We start from the raw sequence: 19204 nt of genomic DNA, 5'->3' as shown, positions 1-19204 counted from the left end.
GTGTGTGTTGCCCCAATCTATGTCAAGTCTGATTGATGTAAAGGAGAACCAGATTCAATAGATGAACCCAGTATGACCATTCAGTCCTTCCAGGTGAGGTGAGGTGACCTGTGAGTCTGTCAGCATTATCTATTGTATCCAGTGCTCCCTTGTGGCCTCCTCTTCTTATTTAATCCCTTCCCCCCCCCCCCCCCCCCCAATGACCTACCTACCCTTCCTTCCTCACTTGGTCTCCCCTATCACCTATCTCCTTCCCCTCCCCAACCTTCATATTCTGGCTTCTGCCCCACCCCTTCTTTTCCAGTCCTGCTGAAGCATCTCAGCCTGAAAAGTTGGGTCTTTATTCCCCTCTTGCTGACTTCCTCCAGCATTTTGTGTGTGTTGCTCTGGATTTCCAGTATCTGCAGGATCTCTTGTGTTATATGTACACAAATTAATGCCTCAAATTGTACTGTTAATACATGATAATCAAACATATTTGGCAGTAATTCCTAACTCATAAAAGATGACATCTATTAAATAAGCAGGTTCGAATTAGATTCATCAATAGACTATCTTTATAATTTAGGCCAGTGTGCCTCCTCTAGTTTTGTTTTCATCTTTAGATACAATTTATAGTTGTCAGTTTGTTCTTTTCAGAAGCACATGAGATCAGTAACTTGTCACAGCAGGAAGCCTCATCATTTTGTGCATTCTATGTAACAAAAATACATGCATATAACTAGTCTAATACCAACAACCTTTTAAAATATATATTAGAACTGTGAATGAATGAAGTCTTATTGAACCATCCCATCATGATGAATATCTAATTCAGGTTATTTACATAAATTTCATAGAAATCTGCAGTGCATTCTTAGCCCTTTGGTGCACAATGTTGTGCCGACCATCTAAATTACTCTAGAAATTACCTAGAATTACCCTACTGCATAGCTTGTTTTTCTAAGCTCCATGTACCTGTCTAAGAGTCTCTGAAAAGACCCTACTCTATCCACCTCCACCACTGTCACCAGCAGTGCACCCACCATTGTGTGAAAACTTACCCTGACATCCCCTCAGTACCTACTTCCAAGCACTTTAAAACTATGCCTCCCTTGTGTTAGCCATTTCAGTCCTTGGAACAAAGCCTCTGGCTATCCACATGATCAATGCTTTTCATCATCTTATACACCTCTATCAGGTCACCTCTCATCCTCCATCACTCCAAGGAGAAGAGGCCAAGTTCACTCAACCTATTCTCATAATGCACACTCTCCAATCCAGGAATATCCTTGTAAATCTCCTCTGCACTCTCTCTATGATAGCCACTTCCTTCCTGTAATGATGTGACCGGAACTGAACACAGTACTCCAAGTGGGGTCTGACCAAGGTCTTTGTTCAGATGTTCGTAACATTGTCCACTTTAAGGCATTTGTGTTTATAACCTTAAATCACAATATGGGTAAGTCAGTAAGAAGAACAGGGAAGACAAACCCCAAGTGCATTAGGGTTTTAATGATCCAGTCCTGCAAAGTATTACAGCATAATGATTTGGAATTTCTACTGATTCACCAGATATATTTGGTTAGCATACACATAACATATGAAGAGCAATTAATGTTAACTGGTATTTGGATATATAGCAACCATTATTTCTTACCACAAAAGATAACGTTTTGTTGCAAAACCAAGTAGAAAGCTAACGGCTTTCTTGCTCTATATGGTTGTTTTATCTTTCACACTAATCTCGGACAGTAGAAAAATGGTCTATCTTACAGACCATTACATTAATTCTCCTTCCGTTGCTGTAGTCATCTTTATAGTTTGAGGTTGTATCGCAACGTGCATATTATGCAAATAATTTCAGGAAAAGGACATAAGAATATTGCCTAATCATAAAGTTATTTTTGCCACTTAAGAATTTACACTGTTTACAACTAGCAATACATTTGTTGGAACAGCGTGGGCTGCTAGTTGTTATTGCATATTAGTGTGTATATATTTATGAAATAAAGTACATGCAAGTTTTGAAAAAAAATCAGAATTCATATTGCACATTTACAGACCTTCCCTGTGAAGCAAGAACAGACTTATTTCATTGGGAGTCCTATGCAGGCTTCCCAGCTCCATGTTTAAGATCATTAGTTGGGCTGTATTACTGTGGCTTATATATTTGAGGACATTATAATTTTTTTTCAGATGTATGACTTTGAAAAAACTATCACATAGTAATAGGAGCGGGCGTAATTTACTAGGCTGTTCAATCTAGTCCACTATTTAATATGATCTTGGATAATCTATGCGGACCTCAAAAGTTCCGTGCCAATCTTATGGAGTTTATTGTCATCTGCTTAAGTATGGTGATATACAGATAGTTCCTCATAACTCCCAATTTTTTTTTATCTTTCAACTATTTATCTATCTCTTTCTAATCATTTGGTCTACAAGAAAATTCCTGACACTCACTACCCTCAGTGCCTCTGAATCTAATTGGGACAATTCCACTGAGTTATGCACCAACTGCCTGAATATTTGTCATATCTAACAATGTCTATTAGCTTATTTTCTTGGTCCACTGCAGACAACTCCATCTTCACACAGTACTGTTTTAATTGCTGTCACTTAATTTGAAGATGGTGGTTCTGTTCTCTAGTATTTACTCTCAAACTGCATCTGAAGTCCTATCATATTATGATCACTAAGCGATCTTACTAATCCTTCCTCATTACTCAATGTCCAAAACCAAAATAACATGTTCCTGTATAGGTTTGTAACATAGCGTTCTGAGCAGCAATCCCTGATATCCCACAAGTACTCAATGGTACTCTTACAAGTTGGTAGGTCAAAATACTGCACGATAATTACATTTTCCTTCAAATATGCTTAGATATTTCCTGTTTATGCTCTATGATAATGTTTTCCGGGTGTATAGACTACTCACATCTATGTCTTTGTATTCCCATGATTCGTGTTTTCAACTCAACCTGATTCAACATTACCCACAGCCTCTGTATCATGACTCAATACTGCTCATACACCTGCTGATTAACACGACCTGTCCCCTTTTCCCTCTTTTCTGTTATTTTGCATCATATAACCTGAAATAAAGAGGATCCAGTTGTAGTCACCGTGGAGTCACATCTCTGTAATAGCTATTAGATCATATTCAAACATTGCTATTTGTGCACAATTCACCCAACGTATTGTAAATGCTATATGCATTCAAATAAGACAGTTAATCTTTAATTTGTTTTAAACCCATTTTAAGTAACTCTTGATTTGCTCTGTGCTGCATACTTGGGTTTAACATTTCCCAACCCAGCCTTTCACATTTTGCTTGACAACTTCTCATTCACAAACATGGCTCTCTTATTTCCAGGAATGATTAAATATCCATTCTTGAAGTCCACTCCAATGCCTATCCTATTTAGTTTAAAGCCTTATCTACAACCAATTTATGCAATCATCATTGAGCCGAAATCTCTGTGAATTTATGGCAGTAGTATGTCATCTAAATTCTAGAGGTTACCAGGTAGTTACCAGCATACCAAACAGCTCAGAAAGCAATGAACTCTATTCCTTTTGTTTCTGAGACTTGAACAACTGAGAAGGCACCTCTAGCACAATTTCTTTCCCCCAAAGTCCTCCAAAACCACTGGAAAGATAAGGGAAAAAAATATCCCAGTTCAAGATCCCTATCAGAGCAGTACTGAGGCCCTAATTACACTTGGGTTGGCTCCAATGGGGAAGCTACATTATTTACAAGCTGACCAGGTACCCAAAAGTACACATCCTATTCCAAGCTGTCACATATAGAAGTCAGGTGGAGACAGCAAAATTTAAGGACATCTTCAATGCCCTGTGGAGGGAATAAAAAGCAGCCTATCTGACCCTGGGAATCCTTAACCCATGCACACTTATGTGGAGAAGGCAGACTTGGGATGGTGCTGACACCACCAATTATATGCATCAAATTGCAGGAGCACAACACCTCACAAGCTACTGACTTGCTTGTCCTTTCAGGCACCATTTGTGCTGGAATATGTAGGTCCCAGATTGAAGTCCTCAATCACCTAAGAACCAGATTGGAAGCAATCATCAATCATAAGGGATCACCTACAAGCAAAAAAAAAAACATGCAACCTGCTCTCTAATTCACTGATGTTGCACTAGTTCAGATTTCTCAGTGTGTAATTCCTCACTAAAGCCATCTGATTTTCAGTTATGTGGCCATTAAGGGTTATGTCTTATTGCACAGTGCTGAAAAAACTAGCAGTTCAGAAAACCACTGAAAGAACTTTAAAAATTATGCCACATCCCTCATTTAAGCAGTGTTCCTGCCAAAACTTGTATCGAATTATAATTCAGAAACTTGCAAAAAATCACTATTTTAAAAAAACAAAAAATAGCATTACAAAACAGCTTCATGAAGTTTTAAACCTGTTTGGTTCTTTCAAAACTAAATACTTACCTGAGTATCCTAGTCTTTTCCATTTACAGTAATGGAATAAGCATTTCTACATCTCACCTGATAAATGCAACGGGCAGGTTCCCAACAGAAGAGCAAAAACAGCAGTCAATTGGCAGCTTACTGAATTCTGAAAAATTCAGCAGCTGAGTATAGTTGAACAAAATATAAAGACAACCAGTTGCCAAGAAATTCTAATTTCTGCAAATACAAAAATTCTAAAGTTGTTAACATATGGCAGGAAATAAGAGATTCTGATAATGGTGGAAATCTTGAGCAACCTGTGCAAAATATTGGAGGAACTCAGCAGACTAGCAGCATCAATGAGGGGAAATGAACAGTTGATATTTCAGGTTGAGACCCTTCACCAGTACTTACAGCCAGGCTTGTTTATATATGCAAGAAAACAGTAGTGGTTCCATGCCAAACAGCTGGATTTTAGGGACTTGTAATGTAGTTTCCCCACAAATGCTGCCTAGACTGACAAATATTTCTCCCTTTTTTTAATATTTCAGATTTTCAGCATCTACAATAGTTTGATTTTTGGCTCACTGTTTATAGAGGATTTAAATGACAAAATTTAAAATAGACCAAAAACACCAGAGGCTAGAAATTCAAAATTAAAAATGGTACTGGAAGCAATCAGCATCAATGGGGAGAAATAAGTCAGTGCTCAGCTCAAGGGTTCTTGATCAGAACTGGAAAAGTGTGAAAACAAGTGTGCTTTTGAAAACACAAGCTTTAAAAAGGTTCAGTCATATCAGCTGAGCAAGGGACTGAGTATCTGAATTCCAGATGAGGTCCTAAAGACCTGCAGTATGCAGTATTCCCACACAGATTATGAGGTGTTATCCTTCCATTTATAATGGACATCTTTAAGAGCCACATAGAAGGCCAAAGACATATCCAAGTGGAATAGAGAAAATAATGAACTTAGTCTGCAGTCACTCTCTTTTATGTTGTTTTCTCCCCAGTATAAATCACATTGCGCACATCAAGTTGCCAAATGAGAGGTGATGTTATTGGAAATCGGATTCTAAGCAGAATTGAATGAATTTTGAAATAATATCACCCCTTGTAGGGACTATGTGATATGGTTGGTTTCAGAATAAGCTATTACCCATTTAAAATCAGGATGAGAAGGAATTATTTCTTAGAGGTAAGACAGCTGAGGGTCATTGAATGTATTAAAGGTAGAGACTGACAGATATTTGTGCCAAAAGGAATTAAAGGGGTAAGAGGAAAGACCTAATCAGTCACGATCTTAGTGAAGGACAGAATGAACTTGTGGTACTTTTAGGTCTAATTCTTCTGCTTATGTTCTTTACAAAAATATACAACAAACATAATTAGGAATGCATAAGATGGGTTGGCAAACAAATTTATACTTAGCTTCACTTAAAAGTTCATGTTCAAAATGCTATTTAAATATAAACTGGGAAACATAAGTCAGTGGAAGCACATCTTTGAAGGTGGCAAGTTAAGACAAGGTGACAATTAAGAAAAGCACATGTGATTATTTACTTTATTACCAGCAGCAGGGCATGGAATCTAATAAAGCATGTAACCTTAGTGAAACATTGGATGGAATCAGTTGGAAAACCTCGGTACCACAAAGTGCTCATCAACAAGGATTTCAGTTACATGGAGCAACTTGATTGGGTTTGAACTCTTGAGCAGAGGAATTCCAGTAGACATTCAAAATTGGCAATGATTTTACAGAGAACAAAATGAGAAATGGTTAAACCTAAAAGATAATTAATGAGAAAAAGTCAATTCAAAAGATTGCTGTGATCACAAATGCATTAACTGAAAACCCGATAAAAGCAGATTTAATCATGTTCAAACAAACTTATACACTTGAAGGGACAAGTATAGGAAGAAATAATGGAATTAACAGAATAACTGTATCAAATAGATTTGAGCATGACAGGCTAAATGGCCTCCTCCTGTCAGGAAAGTCAACAAATTGCAGGAAATAATTTTTTCATGGTCATTGACTTTGTAAAATTGGTGCTGGTTCCCAATTTATTACCAAAGGATGAAACTACAAGCAGTCCCCGAGTTACGAACGTCCAACTTACGAACACCCTGCCATAAAGCCTATTATATTAAACATTTATTGGATTGAGGAAGGAGAATGCCATCCGCCATTTTAAGTCATTGCCGTTAACACTGTGTTGAGTGTGTAACTTTGTATTTGGCTTAAATTTTTCTTAGCAAGATTCACCCTGACCAACCCCCCCCCCCCTTTCCAGTCAGCACCGGCTCCACTTGTTCCATTTAACCTGTCTCAGTGCAGTTGGACTTTAGGAGCCGAGGGAGTTCAGGACCCACTGCTGCTGCTGAATTCATAGTGTTTCTGTTCCGTTGACAGAAAACGATCATGATTGAAAATAAAGTGAAAATAATAAAGCGATCAGTAAGAGGTGAAATGCCAGTCATTGGAAAAGCGTTAGGCTATAGTCAGTCAACGATGGGAACAATTGTAATTAAAGGATAAAGTGAGAATAATGGAGCATATGAAAGGCCCTGCCCTGATGAAAGCTACAATTATTACTAAGCAATGCAGTAGTTTAATTATTGAAATACATATGTTTCTTAAATGTTTTATATACATGGAAAGGCAAAATATATACTATATACTAAGACAAACGTTTGACTGACGCTAAATAATACTGGATGTACCTGTTCCAACTTACGTACAAATCTGACTTAAAGGCGGACTTAGGAACAGAACTCATTCGTAACCCAGGGACTGCCTGTATCTACTAATATCATGTTAAATGAGCATGGTAAACATAACAATACTGTAATTGTTTGAGGTATGACACATTAAACATTGTCAAGTATGGGAACTTGCAGAGAATATACAAGATTTGGACTAACATTTTATGCTTTATGAATAAGCATCTGAAGCTTCATTTACATCAAATCTCAATGATATCACATCACCAATGTAAATCACATAATATAAAACAATAATGCACTTTGTAATTTGACAAAAAAAATCCAGTCAACGATTGTCTTCTGAAATACTGGTGTGTTTTTATTCGTTGGCACAGGTTTATTACAATCTTCAATCTCTTGCCTCACATGTGCATCACACTCAAGTCAGGTAAAACAACAAGACATTTCCAGTGAAACTCTCTCCAGGTGAAGTATAAAGGTTGCATTAAAATGTGAAGGACTGGATAACATGCTGTGTATTTCTTTTTACCAATACGGGCTATTGTAAAAGCCAGCACTTATCCTTTCCATCTAAGGCTTTACACAGGAAAGCACCAAAATTGACACGTATGTACAGTGCATTAATTGCAGGTAAAAGCTGAAAACATTAAGTGGTCATAATCAACTGATTTCATTGGTTTCTTCACCTTTTTATTTTACATATTAACAAGATTTTCATCTTTCCTCTTCAGAAGTACAATTCACTACTCAATTTTACTTTGTAACTTAATTTCTCACATTTTCAGGTCATACTTAAGCGCAGTAAAACAGTTGACAACAGCTGTCACTTTTAAATAACACTAGAGAATAGAGGGCAATGTTTCTGAGAAAACTCATTTTTGCTACTCCAGTTTGTTTAAATCCTCACCATTGAATGAGGATTAGGTTTTTCTTGTCACCCTGTGTAAACCAGTTTCTAACCTTCAAATCTTTGTTTAACATCTTAAAGAACTCAATTGGGAAAGTATGCAAAGTGAAAGCATATTTACACTGCTCTTTAACTGGGTCAAATGAAAGGATGCACCTAACTTTTGACCAAAAAGTTTTTTTTGTTAAAGACAGCAGCCTATCCAAAATTAACAATTTTTTTTTCTCCAGCAATGTACCTTGCTCGTGCCACCACACCGTGCAAGTTTGAGGATAATATTTGATGATAATCTTTGGGAGATTCTGGGTTTCTATATTCATGACTTAAAACATAAAACTTAAAATAAATCATTTAGATGTGTCGACATGTTTCAAAGTGACCAATATATAGCATTCATTTCAAAAGAAACAGTGCTATATTTCTCAGTTTAAAAAAAACAAGATGGCTTATCTTTTTTTTAAAAAAGGGAAATATACTGTACAAGGTATTTTTTGTTCTACATTTGTCAAGTTTAGAGTTAGAATTTAAAAACAATGTTAATCAGCTTAAGTGCTTAAGCAGTATACAACGTTCCTTTTTAAATTGCAAGAACAAAAACAATCAAAACTTTTAACATCAAATTCTCAAGTCTGTTAAGACATTGATATACCTGCAAAAAAAAGAGCATCCTTTTACTCCAGTGTAGAACGATAGGGAGAACAGCACAGAACACGAGAAAGAAGTTGAGATACAAATGTATTCTGCAAAATTGAATACAACCCAAAGCTCCACAGATGACAAGACCCAATATGCATGGCTTGAATTAGTCTTACACAAGTAAAAATGTTTTAAAGGCCTTATTCAACAGTCTGTGTACAAGTTAACAGAAGTGTTATAATGAAATGTGTCTTGAATGTTATTCCACAAAATAATACAAGTCTGTGATCAACCGTTTCTTTGCTTCCATTCGTTTTTCGTAAACAGCAGTGGTGTACGTGATAAGCCAGCAAAAATTTACAAAAGCTGTATATAAAAAGTTGCAGAGAACTAAATTTGGCATCCAAATATCCCTAAGTTGAAATCCAAGCCACCTTACAATTAGGAACTTCAAAGGGCAATACCAGGGAGACAATTGGATGCAACACCAGTACCTTAATTTCACAATTCTATCAAAAATATACAATATCTAACAAAAAACCTTACTAGTTATGGCTTTCATCTTCAGCACTATATTATACATCACAATATAAAGTATCGTTATCAACATTGCGCAGGTCTCCATGCAAAATTTATTTATACATATACAATGTATAGTAGCAATCAAACTAGATCAAACATTCTTTCACTGAACACATTTCAAGTCCATGCCTTTGGGACTTGATGTACTTGAGTCAATTACTGTGGAGCTCCTCTCAGTCATCTAATACTGGATACTGAACTTTGATTGGCAACAGCATATGTTGAGGCCTTCTCTTCAGATAATGTTGCAACAACAGGAGTTCCATTATTTGCCAAATAGCCTTGTTTGAAGGTTTCAAAGTATGAGGCCTGTACAGGTTTATGACACTGAAGAACTTTAATGGCATCATCTATTTTAAACCAATCCCTTTTCCGCCCTAAATAAAAGGAAATAGATTAAGCATAATTGAGAAATTTATTGCAAGGATAGTAGAGGAATAAGACAAGTTTTTTTAAGTTACAATTTATGAAAGGATTCTACACCGTGTTCAACTTGGATATAAGAGTTTAACAGTTTTATAGTTCAGTTGTTCTACATGGACATATTTGTGGTCATGGACGTATACTAATTCTTGCTAAATGAGAAAGTAAAAAAGCCAAATACTTAAAGGCTTGCCAAAGTTAGATGTTCATCTAACATTACTGCACTTCAGAATTTGGGGACACTGGGCTCAGCTCGTAGACTATAATAGAGGAAAAAAAATATTCAGACTGAATGGCAATACTGTCTGGCAGAGGAGGACACGGTCAAAGAAGAACAGACACTAACAAATTGACATCAGCATAGTAACTAAAACTTTCCCACAAGAACCCTAACAGAAATGTGGCTGAGAGAAGGGCAGTACTGGCCTACGATAAAGATGCTACAAGTGTGACAGAGGTATAGAGAAATAAGGAGGGGGTGTTGCCTTTTTGATAAGGGAGGATGCTAGTGCAGTGCTTACAGACAACATCCTTGCAGGGTCATTCTGCGAGGTCATACAGGTAGAAATTAGAAACAAAAAAAGGGGGAGCATCTGGTGGATCTTCATTATAGTCCCATCTCAATAATAAGCAGGTACCTGAGGAACAGGTGTGTAGAAAAATATGCTCATAGCTGTAAGAATATCCAGCACTGAGTGGGTCATCCAGAGTGTTAAGGAACTGGACTGGGTGAAATTTGTGAAATATACTCAGGAAAGATCCTGATTCTATCTATACAGGGAACGACTCAGGAAGATACAATACTGGCCCTCCCTCCTCTTGTGAAGCAGCCATTTTGTGAGGAGCTGGCAGGTCAGGGTCAGATTTTTCTAGTTGTTCCAAGCTAGTGGAACTTTTCCCCTCAAAGCTTTTAGGAGATGCAAAGTTCAAAGTAAATTTATTATCAAGGTATATGGTAGCGTATACCATGTTCAGATTCATTTTGTTGCAGGCCTCCACAGGAAAAAAATAGAATTCCCAAAAAACTATACATAAATAAAGACTGACAAACAATTTGTGTACAAGACAAACTGTGTAAATAAAACATAATACTGAGAACATGAGTGGTGAAGAGTTCTTGAAATCCTCAGTAAGTAGGTTAGAGAATCAGTTCAGAATAGTGGTGTCTGAAGTTAACCATGACGGTTCAGGGGCCTGATGGTTGTAGGGTAGGACTGAGGTCTCAGGATTGCTACCCGTGCTGCATGCTAGTCAGAGTAGGAATAGCAGAATATGGAAAGACAAGAGATTCTGCAGATGCTGGAAATCCACATTAGATGAGGAGGAACCCAACCAAATTAGACAGCATCTATGGAAGGGAACAGTCAATGTTTAAGGCCAAGACCCTTCATCAGGACTGGAGAGCAAGTGGTAAGAAACCAGAATAAGTTAGGGAGAGGTGAAGGAGTACAAGCTGGCAGGTGTTTAGTGAAGCCAGGTGAGGTGGTAGGGTGGTGGATTGGGTTGAGAAGCAGTGAGGTGATAAGTGGAAAAGGTTAAAAATTGAAGGAGGACAATGAATCATGGGAGAAAGAGAAGGAGGAAAGGCACCAGAGGGACATAATAGGCAGCTAAACTAAGGGGTAAGAGGGGAGGCAGAACAGGGAATGCAAAAGGAGAAGCAAGATGGGGAAGAAACTACTAGAAGCTGTAGAAATCAATGTCCATGCCATCAGGTGGAGGCTATCCAGATAGAATATGAAGGTGTTGCTTCTCTAACTAGAGAGTGGCTTCATCATGGTAGTAGAGATGGCCATGGACCAACATGTTGGGATGGGAATGGAGAGTGCAATTAAAATGGCTGCAGACAGAGCGAAAGTGCTCGACAAAGCAGTTCCCAAATCTATATCTGGTATCACTGATGCAGAGGAGGCCACACTAGGAACACCAAGTGCAGCAGGTGACCATAATGGACTCTGAGGTCAAACGTTGCTTTATGTGAAGGGTTCTTTGGGATCCTCAATGATGGTGAGGGAGGTGGTGACTGGGTAGGTGTAGAACTTGTGCCACTTGCAGGCATAAGTTCCAGGAGGGAGATCAGTGGGGAGAAACAGATGGACAGGGAATCATATAGACAGATAACCCTTCGGACAGCAGAGTGGAGGGGCAGATAAAGGTGTGCTTAATGGTAGGATCCCGTTGATAATGGCAGATGTTGTAGAGAATGATGTGCTGGATACAAAGGCCAAGGGTGGTAAGTAGAGACAAAGGGAACTCTATCCCTGTTATGATAACAGGAAGCTGTAGTAGGGATGGATGCTAGGTGCAGGTGAGAGCAGCATCGATGCTAGAGGAAGGGAAACATTGTTCTTTAAAGGAGAACAACTGGCCTCATTCTGAGATCTGATATGGAGGAGACAGAAGAATTGATAAATCATTTTTACAAGTGAGAGTGTGAGAAGAGGTATAGTCAAAATAACTGAAAGAGCCAGTAGGTAAATTAAAGATATCAGAAGACACATGGTCTCCAGAGATAGACCAAGTAAATTTGATGGTCGGGTGGAAGTTGGAGGCCAAGTTGATGAAATTGACAAACTCAACATGGATGCAGAAAGCATTAGCAATACGGTTGTTAATGTAATGTAGAGAGAGTTGGGGAACGTTAGCAAAGTAGGCTTGGAACATAGACTGTTCAACGTAGCCACTGAAAGGCAGGTTTAGCTGGGGCCCATAGCAACACCTTGGGCTTGGAGAAAATGTGAGGAACTGTAAGGGAAATTGTTGAGTGCAAGGACCTGTTCCGCCAGATGGAGGGTGGTGGTGGAGAGGATCTGGTTAGGTCTGTTGTTTAGGAAGAAGCAGAAAGCTTTAAGACTTTCATGATGGGGAACAGAAGTGTATAGGGTCTGGGCATCCATAGTGAAAATGAGGCAATCAGTCAGTATCATGTAGGAGGGATATGCGGCTTGAGCAGTGGTGTAGGAGTGAGGGTTTCACATTCCTGCCTGATGGATTGGAACCAGTTCTGGGCAAGATGGGGCCAGTATAAACTTGACGTTCTATACCAGGACAGGACTGGGATCAATGTCTATTGCTTGTTCTGTTGGGGAGGTTTAAATTAATATAGCAGGGGAATGTGTATCCATGCAGAAAGACAGAAAAGCACTGCAGAATCACAGCAATAGTTAGAAAAGAGAAAAGTAAAAGTCGAGTATCGAAAAGTCAATTGCAAAAGACAGACTACTAGATTCTAAAAGCACAATGCCGTAAGGCACCTTGTTTGAACACCTGTGGTATTCGAAACAAGGACAGTGAATTTGTGGCACAATTCCATACAATGGTTATATTACAGAAACATGGTTGCAGGGTGCAGATAATTGTGAATAAGTATTGAAGTGGAGTATCAGGTAACATGGAAGGACAGGCAGGAATGCAAGATAGAGCTCTTAATTAAGGATGAGATCAAGATGATCGATCTCAGAAGCAGACTGCTGAATCCACCTGGACTGAGGGGAAAAACATCACTGGTGGGAATTGTCCATAGGCCGCTTATCAATAATTTTAGTGGCATTAATCGAAGTAGTATCTGATGCATGTAAAACTGGAACTCAGTTGTCATGAAGGATTTCAACATGCACATAAACTGGGCGAACCAAGGTGGTCAAAGCAGTCTTGACGAGTACTTCATAGAAAACGTGATAGCTTTTTTTTTAATAAACACAGCATATTAATGAATCTTCAAGAGAACATGCTACCTTGTATCTAGTCCTGTGCAATGAGAGAGGTAAACTTAATCTTGTCGGGGCTCCTCTTGGAAAGAATGATCACAGCATGACTGAATTTCTCATGGAGGATACCATAGTTGATCTAAAACCAGTATAATATACTTAAACAAGAGAGACTGTAAAAGAAACGGAGGCGTTGACTGGGAAAACAGGTGGTATGGCAGGACAGTTGAGGAACAGTGGAAAGTTTAGATCTTTCACAGAGGTAATCAAAAGGGTAAATGAAGGTAGGACAATGGTTGTTTTCTATTTGGCCTTCAAGATCCCACATAGTTTGGAAAATTACGGTGGGATATTATGTTGCAATTGTACAAGTTATTGGCCAGACAATATTGCAGTACAGTGTACAATTTTGGTCAGGGAACATGTTTAATCGAGAAAGAATGCAGTACAGATTTACAAGAACGTTGCCAGCACTAGAGGGCCTCAGTTACAGGGAGTGTTGGCCAGGCTAGATTGTTATTCCCTGGAATGTAGATAAGGGGAGACCCTTGTAGAATCTTAAGCTTGCAACATGATCTGCACCAGCTAGAAAAATGGGCTGAAAAATGGCAGTTGGAATTTAATGCAGATCAGTGTGAGATGCTGTACTTTGCGAGGACAAACCAGGGTAGGACTTACACAGTGAACAGTAGGATACTGAAGAGTGCAGCAGAACAAAGGGATCTGGGAATACAGGTCCATACACAATTCCTTGAAAATAGCATTACAGGTAGATAAGAGTCTTTATCTTTTGGCACATTGGCCTAGAGTACACAGAAGATTTACAAGGTTGGTGCCAGGACTTGAGGACCCATGTTAAAGGGAAAGGTTGAACAGGTTAAGAATTTATTCCCTGGAGCGTAGGAGAATAAGGCGAGATTTGATAGAGGTATCCAAAATTATGAGGGGTATAGACAGGATTAATGCAATCAGACTTTTTCCTCTGAGGTTGCGTGACACCAGAAACAGAAGTAATATGTTAAAGGTGAAAGTGAAATATGTAAGGACAATTTCTTCACTCAAGGATGGTGCTGTGAGTGTGGAGCAATCTGCTAGAAGTGGTGGATGTGGGTTTGATTTCAACAGTTGAGAAGTTTGGATAAATACATGAACAGGAGGGGTATGGTAGGCTATGTTCCAAGTGCAGGTTAATGGGACAAGGCAAAACAACAATTCAGCACAGACTAGATGGGTTGAATGGTCTGTTTCTGCACCATAGCGCTCTATGACTCAGTGTGAAAATTATGAGAAGCATAGGCAAAGTGGACAGTTTAACACCTTGTGGTCCACCAGGAAAGGGTCTTAAACTAGTGTGTGTAGATTTAGGGTGGAAAGTTTTCAAGTGGACCTAAGGAGCAATTTTTTGTGCAGAAGGTGGTTACCATATGGAATGAGCTACAGAGGATGTGGTTCCATCAGGAACAGAAGTATCATTTAATCAGCACTTGGATAAGTACATGGTGGTGAGGGGCCTGGAGGGATAATGGGGCGAATGCAGGAAATTGGGACTAGCTAGGTGGAGAAAGTGATTGGCATGGACTTTGGCCAAAGAGCTTGTATCCATGCTGCATTTCTCTATGACTCTGATATTTTCTTCTGAAAATATTCAACCAACCCGAGGCTAAATGGGTCAAACTGCATGCAAAAAAAACAGGACAAAACTACTCATTTACAACCCTTTTTTTCCCTAGCCTTTCATCCTAATTGAATGCTGTGGAAATCATTTTAAAACCACAGGCAAGTTAGGTATCACAGAACTCTCAGGTCATAATGCGAGATCAATTCTTATGTATACAAGTATATAGATTCTATATATTTATATATGATATAATTTATAAAATATAAATGAACCATAAGATTATCAAAGCCTATGAAATCTCTACTTAAAATAAAGACGGTATAAAGAGTTGAGAGTTTTGTCTTACCAATGTTTACTGAATCCTCCCAATCTTCTAACACTTCGGTTATTACTAGAACATATACATATGTTCTATGTTTTCTGTCTTGATTCTGAAAAATAAAACACTTATTTCACAAATATCAGACATTAGTTTTCTGTGCTATAGAACCATGACTCTATAAAGCACAGTTATTGTAATACGACTGCGCTTGCTGTGTTAAACTTAGGAGAAACTTCAGACAAGCAATTGCTTGGCTGTCAAGTTTGGAGATTGTGTGTTTCATGACACTGGAAAGAAATGGTAAATTAGACCAACATGCTTATATTATAAAATACTGGAACAAAAACACAACACTGCAATAACTCAGTGACTCAAGCAGCATCTGAAGAGGCAGAACATTATGGATCCAGAATCTGCATCAAGACAAAAGGAAGAGTAAAGAAGTGAGAGAAGGCTGGGACAGAGGCCGGTAGATGATATTTGGAATTGGCTCAGTGGAGGGGGGGGTGAGGTTGTGAAGTTAAGATTGACAAATGGACCAGGTGGGGAATGGTGAACTAAAGGAAAAGGAAAATAAGAAGACAGTTGAGTATATGGGGGTGGAGAACATGGGCATATTATCTGACACTGAATGATTTAGTGTTCATACCCTTGGGTTGTAAGCTGCCCAATTGGCACACAAAATGTTCTTCCAATTTGTAACAGGTTTCATCATAGCAAAAGAGAAGACCGTGGACACAGTGGTCAGTTTTGAAATGGGATAGTTAAAATGGCACGTAAATAGAAGATCGAGATGCCTGTACTGAACAGAGCACAGGTACTCTACTTAGTCTACATGTTTTCCCCCATTGTAGAGGAGGCTCAAATTGTCAGCACTGAATGCAATTGACCTAGTTGGAAGAGATGCAGATAAATCTCTGTCCCTACCTGGTTCCACCTGCCCATCATTCTCCACACCTCCACATCTGGTTCCACCTATCACGTTGTAACTTCTGTCCAACCCCTGCCTTGCATTGTGATATGATGGCATTCTTTCTTCTCCTCAGTCCTGATGCAGAGACTCGACCCAAAATGTTGACTTACCTCTTGTCATCACCGATGCTGTATAGCCCTGCTGAGTTCTTCAAGCATTCTGGTTTTTTTTGCTCCAAATTGCAGCACTTCCAGCTTCTTTTGTCTTTGTGTTACATACCGTTGAGCATGGACACGTTCAGCATGGAAACATGCTATTTGTTCCAGCCATCTACATTAATTCCCATCTCTTTCACATCCTCTTTGGGAAACCTATAATCTACTACAATGACTAGCTCATGTTTCCTGTAATTATTAAATAGATTTATATATAATGCAAAATAAATTCCCGAATTTGATCAGAAATAAATGCCCAATGATTAAGTTAACATGTGCTTCTGTATTGCACAAGCATGTAAATAAACTACCTTCATATTTTCAGACCAAGTTAAAAATACTGCTGACAATTAAGATACATTGGATCTGCAGACTACATATGATGGATTAAGAGCAGATGTACCAGTTGCTCCCCAAGGACAGTACACCAATATGTCAACATGTGTATTGCCACGAGTACAGACCAGATCTTTGAAGGATAGGTTCGCAAAACAGTAAATATAAGCAACTCTCTCATTTATATAGCTACAAGATTTTTTAACAATACCAGGGGCTACAACATGAGAGGCAACCTGAAGACATGAGAGGAAAAAGTTACTTAAACAGTTTCTGCACTGAATAATTAGTGCTACTAGTGAACAGTGGGAATTGGGCTTCTTTCATCTTCAATTAGAGATGTGCAAGCACAGATCTGATCAATGTTTAAAATCCAAAGGGTTTAGATAAACAGGTGGATACTTATTTAACAAATTCTTAAAACAAAATTGGATAAATACTTGCAGGGGAAAAAAAACACACCAAGTTATGGGCAAGGGATGGATTGATGGATCAAACCAAACTTCTTCAGAAGAGACTAAAATGTTTGGGGCAAGTTTTCTTGACTGATTATTCTTAATGTTTCTATTGATTGTTCAATACTGGAAGGACCTGTAAAATCTAATTTGTTTCTGACGATGAAACTCTTACTTAGCCTTTGGAACTTTTTTTTTGCCCATTTGGGCCCAGTCCTTCTGCCCATCATTTCAAGAATTTCAAGCAACACACACAAAATGCTGGTGGAACTCCAGGCAGCATCTATAGGGAGAAGTGCTGTCGACGTTTCGGGCCGAGACCCTTCGTCAGGAATTTCAAGAATTTGTGCACTTAGGCAAGTACTGGATACTTTATTACATTGCCCATTATCTGCATTATTCAATTTGTTCTTAATGTTCTAGTAAAGAGATTCTTAGTCAATCTGACCCAAACTGCTTCATGATGGTTGATTTTTCAAAGGCGACTGATTGATTTCCTGTTGATTACTGTCATTAAGATCACAACTACAAATAGCATTAAAAAAACATTTTTCTGCAAATATCTGCTGGTTGATGTGCCAACATTAATATGGCTCTTTAAAATAGAAACCTACCTCAAATATTCCTACTAATCTTCCTAATGTCCCTTTGACTCCAGCCTGAAAAATAAAATAAATTTAGCATTTTAAAACCCATGTCCACTTCTTCAATAGGAGTTTGATCTACAATACCTTTGGAAAGCATTAAAAAGGGCCTCTGCCACATTGTTTTTATCCCTAGATATTATGAGTTTGCCACCGTTATTCATAAAAGACAATGATATTTATAGCAACTCTAGGGTTAGTGAGAACCAAGAAGATGTTCCACATGATCAAGGTGTCAAAAAAAAATGCATCTCCCGTGCTTTAGTCTTATTTAAATATTCAAGAGAATATTGTACAAATAAAAAAAATGTCTTCTATTTGTAACTGCCATACAGCTCTGGAATACATGAACATAATTCAAAGGGGGGAAAAATTAAAATATAAAATATAAAAAGGATACAAAGTTGAGTATTACATTAAATTCTTACATGAAGCCTCTTTGTAGTCCATTGCATCCCAATGTGGACTATTTATTGAAACTTCTAACAAAGATTTCAGCAGTAGAAGAGATAAGCAGAAAGGAACAGCAGGGAGAAAAGCAGACTTTAGAAATGACCACTTTTCTAACTTCTGATTTTTTTTTGCAACAGAGTGCCTTCTAATAAGTAATGTATTTCAGATGGCCATTTCTATAAATTCAATAATACCACTCTCTGAAAACTAGTTGTGCAGAATGGCTAAATTTTTTAACCAATATTTTAGTACAATTCCATGAAACTACAAACTTCACTGACATGATGTATTCATTATAAATTCTGTGATCTAACCTTGTCAAAAATGTGGCTCTTAAAATTGAGTTCACAACAATTTAAGTTGCTAAAAATATTTCAATATGCTTTACATTTTTGATTCATACAGTGTATGCCGGATGGGTAATCACCAATTTTATACTGAATCCAAAACTCTTCAATATCCTTGACTACTACTTCCATATAAAGAAAATCATCAACATTGATTATCGGAAATGTATTGTTAGGAGTAATATTGAAGGCACAAGCTCACAGCAAAAAAAAAGTTTCATTTCCATCTTTCAAACTCTTCAAGCCAGAAGACCCAGTTTTGCCACATCTACTTCACAGATACTTTTGTTCTGTGCCATACATTACTTGGGCAAAAACAGGTATAGCTCTTTAAGTGGAAGTGATGGCTTCCAAGTGCGAATACAAAGTAATGTTCATCTTTTCAGCTCTCAGCATTCAGACTATATATCAAGTGAAAGTGCCATTTACAAACAGAAGCAAATCAAATGTTGAAGAATCAGGTTCCTCTATTAGCTGGCCTACATTTACAGAAATAGCTTCCATTCAA

The 19204-nt window shown here is 38.1% G+C and overlaps 1 protein-coding gene and 1 long non-coding RNA gene across 2 annotated transcripts in view; one reads left to right on the top strand and one right to left on the bottom strand.

Annotated features, from left to right (window-relative positions):
* Window positions 1-17589, top strand: part of LOC140717160 (uncharacterized) — a 32407-nt gene extending 14818 nt beyond the window's left edge. Inside the window, exon 4 of the long non-coding RNA XR_012096468.1 lies at window positions 17467-17589. This is a non-coding gene — a long non-coding RNA (uncharacterized lncRNA). The remainder of the gene's footprint in view (window positions 1-17466) is intronic.
* Window positions 7471-19204, bottom strand: part of LOC140717158 (diphosphoinositol polyphosphate phosphohydrolase 1) — a 76059-nt gene continuing 64325 nt past the window's right edge. Inside the window, exons 3-5 of the mRNA XM_073030442.1 lie at window positions 17867-17911; window positions 15358-15442; window positions 7471-9640 (exon numbers count right to left, since the gene is read on the bottom strand). Of these exons, the coding sequence (XP_072886543.1) occupies window positions 9441-9640; window positions 15358-15442; window positions 17867-17911 (330 nt within the window). The 3' untranslated portion in view covers window positions 7471-9440. The remainder of the gene's footprint in view (window positions 9641-15357; window positions 15443-17866; window positions 17912-19204) is intronic.

This window comes from Hemitrygon akajei, chromosome 27 (assembly GCF_048418815.1).
Source record: "Hemitrygon akajei chromosome 27, sHemAka1.3, whole genome shotgun sequence".
Taxonomy (NCBI): Eukaryota; Metazoa; Chordata; class Chondrichthyes; order Myliobatiformes; family Dasyatidae; genus Hemitrygon; species Hemitrygon akajei.
Note: the sequence above shows the minus strand (reverse complement) of the source record. Positions and strands in the feature narration are given on the sequence as shown.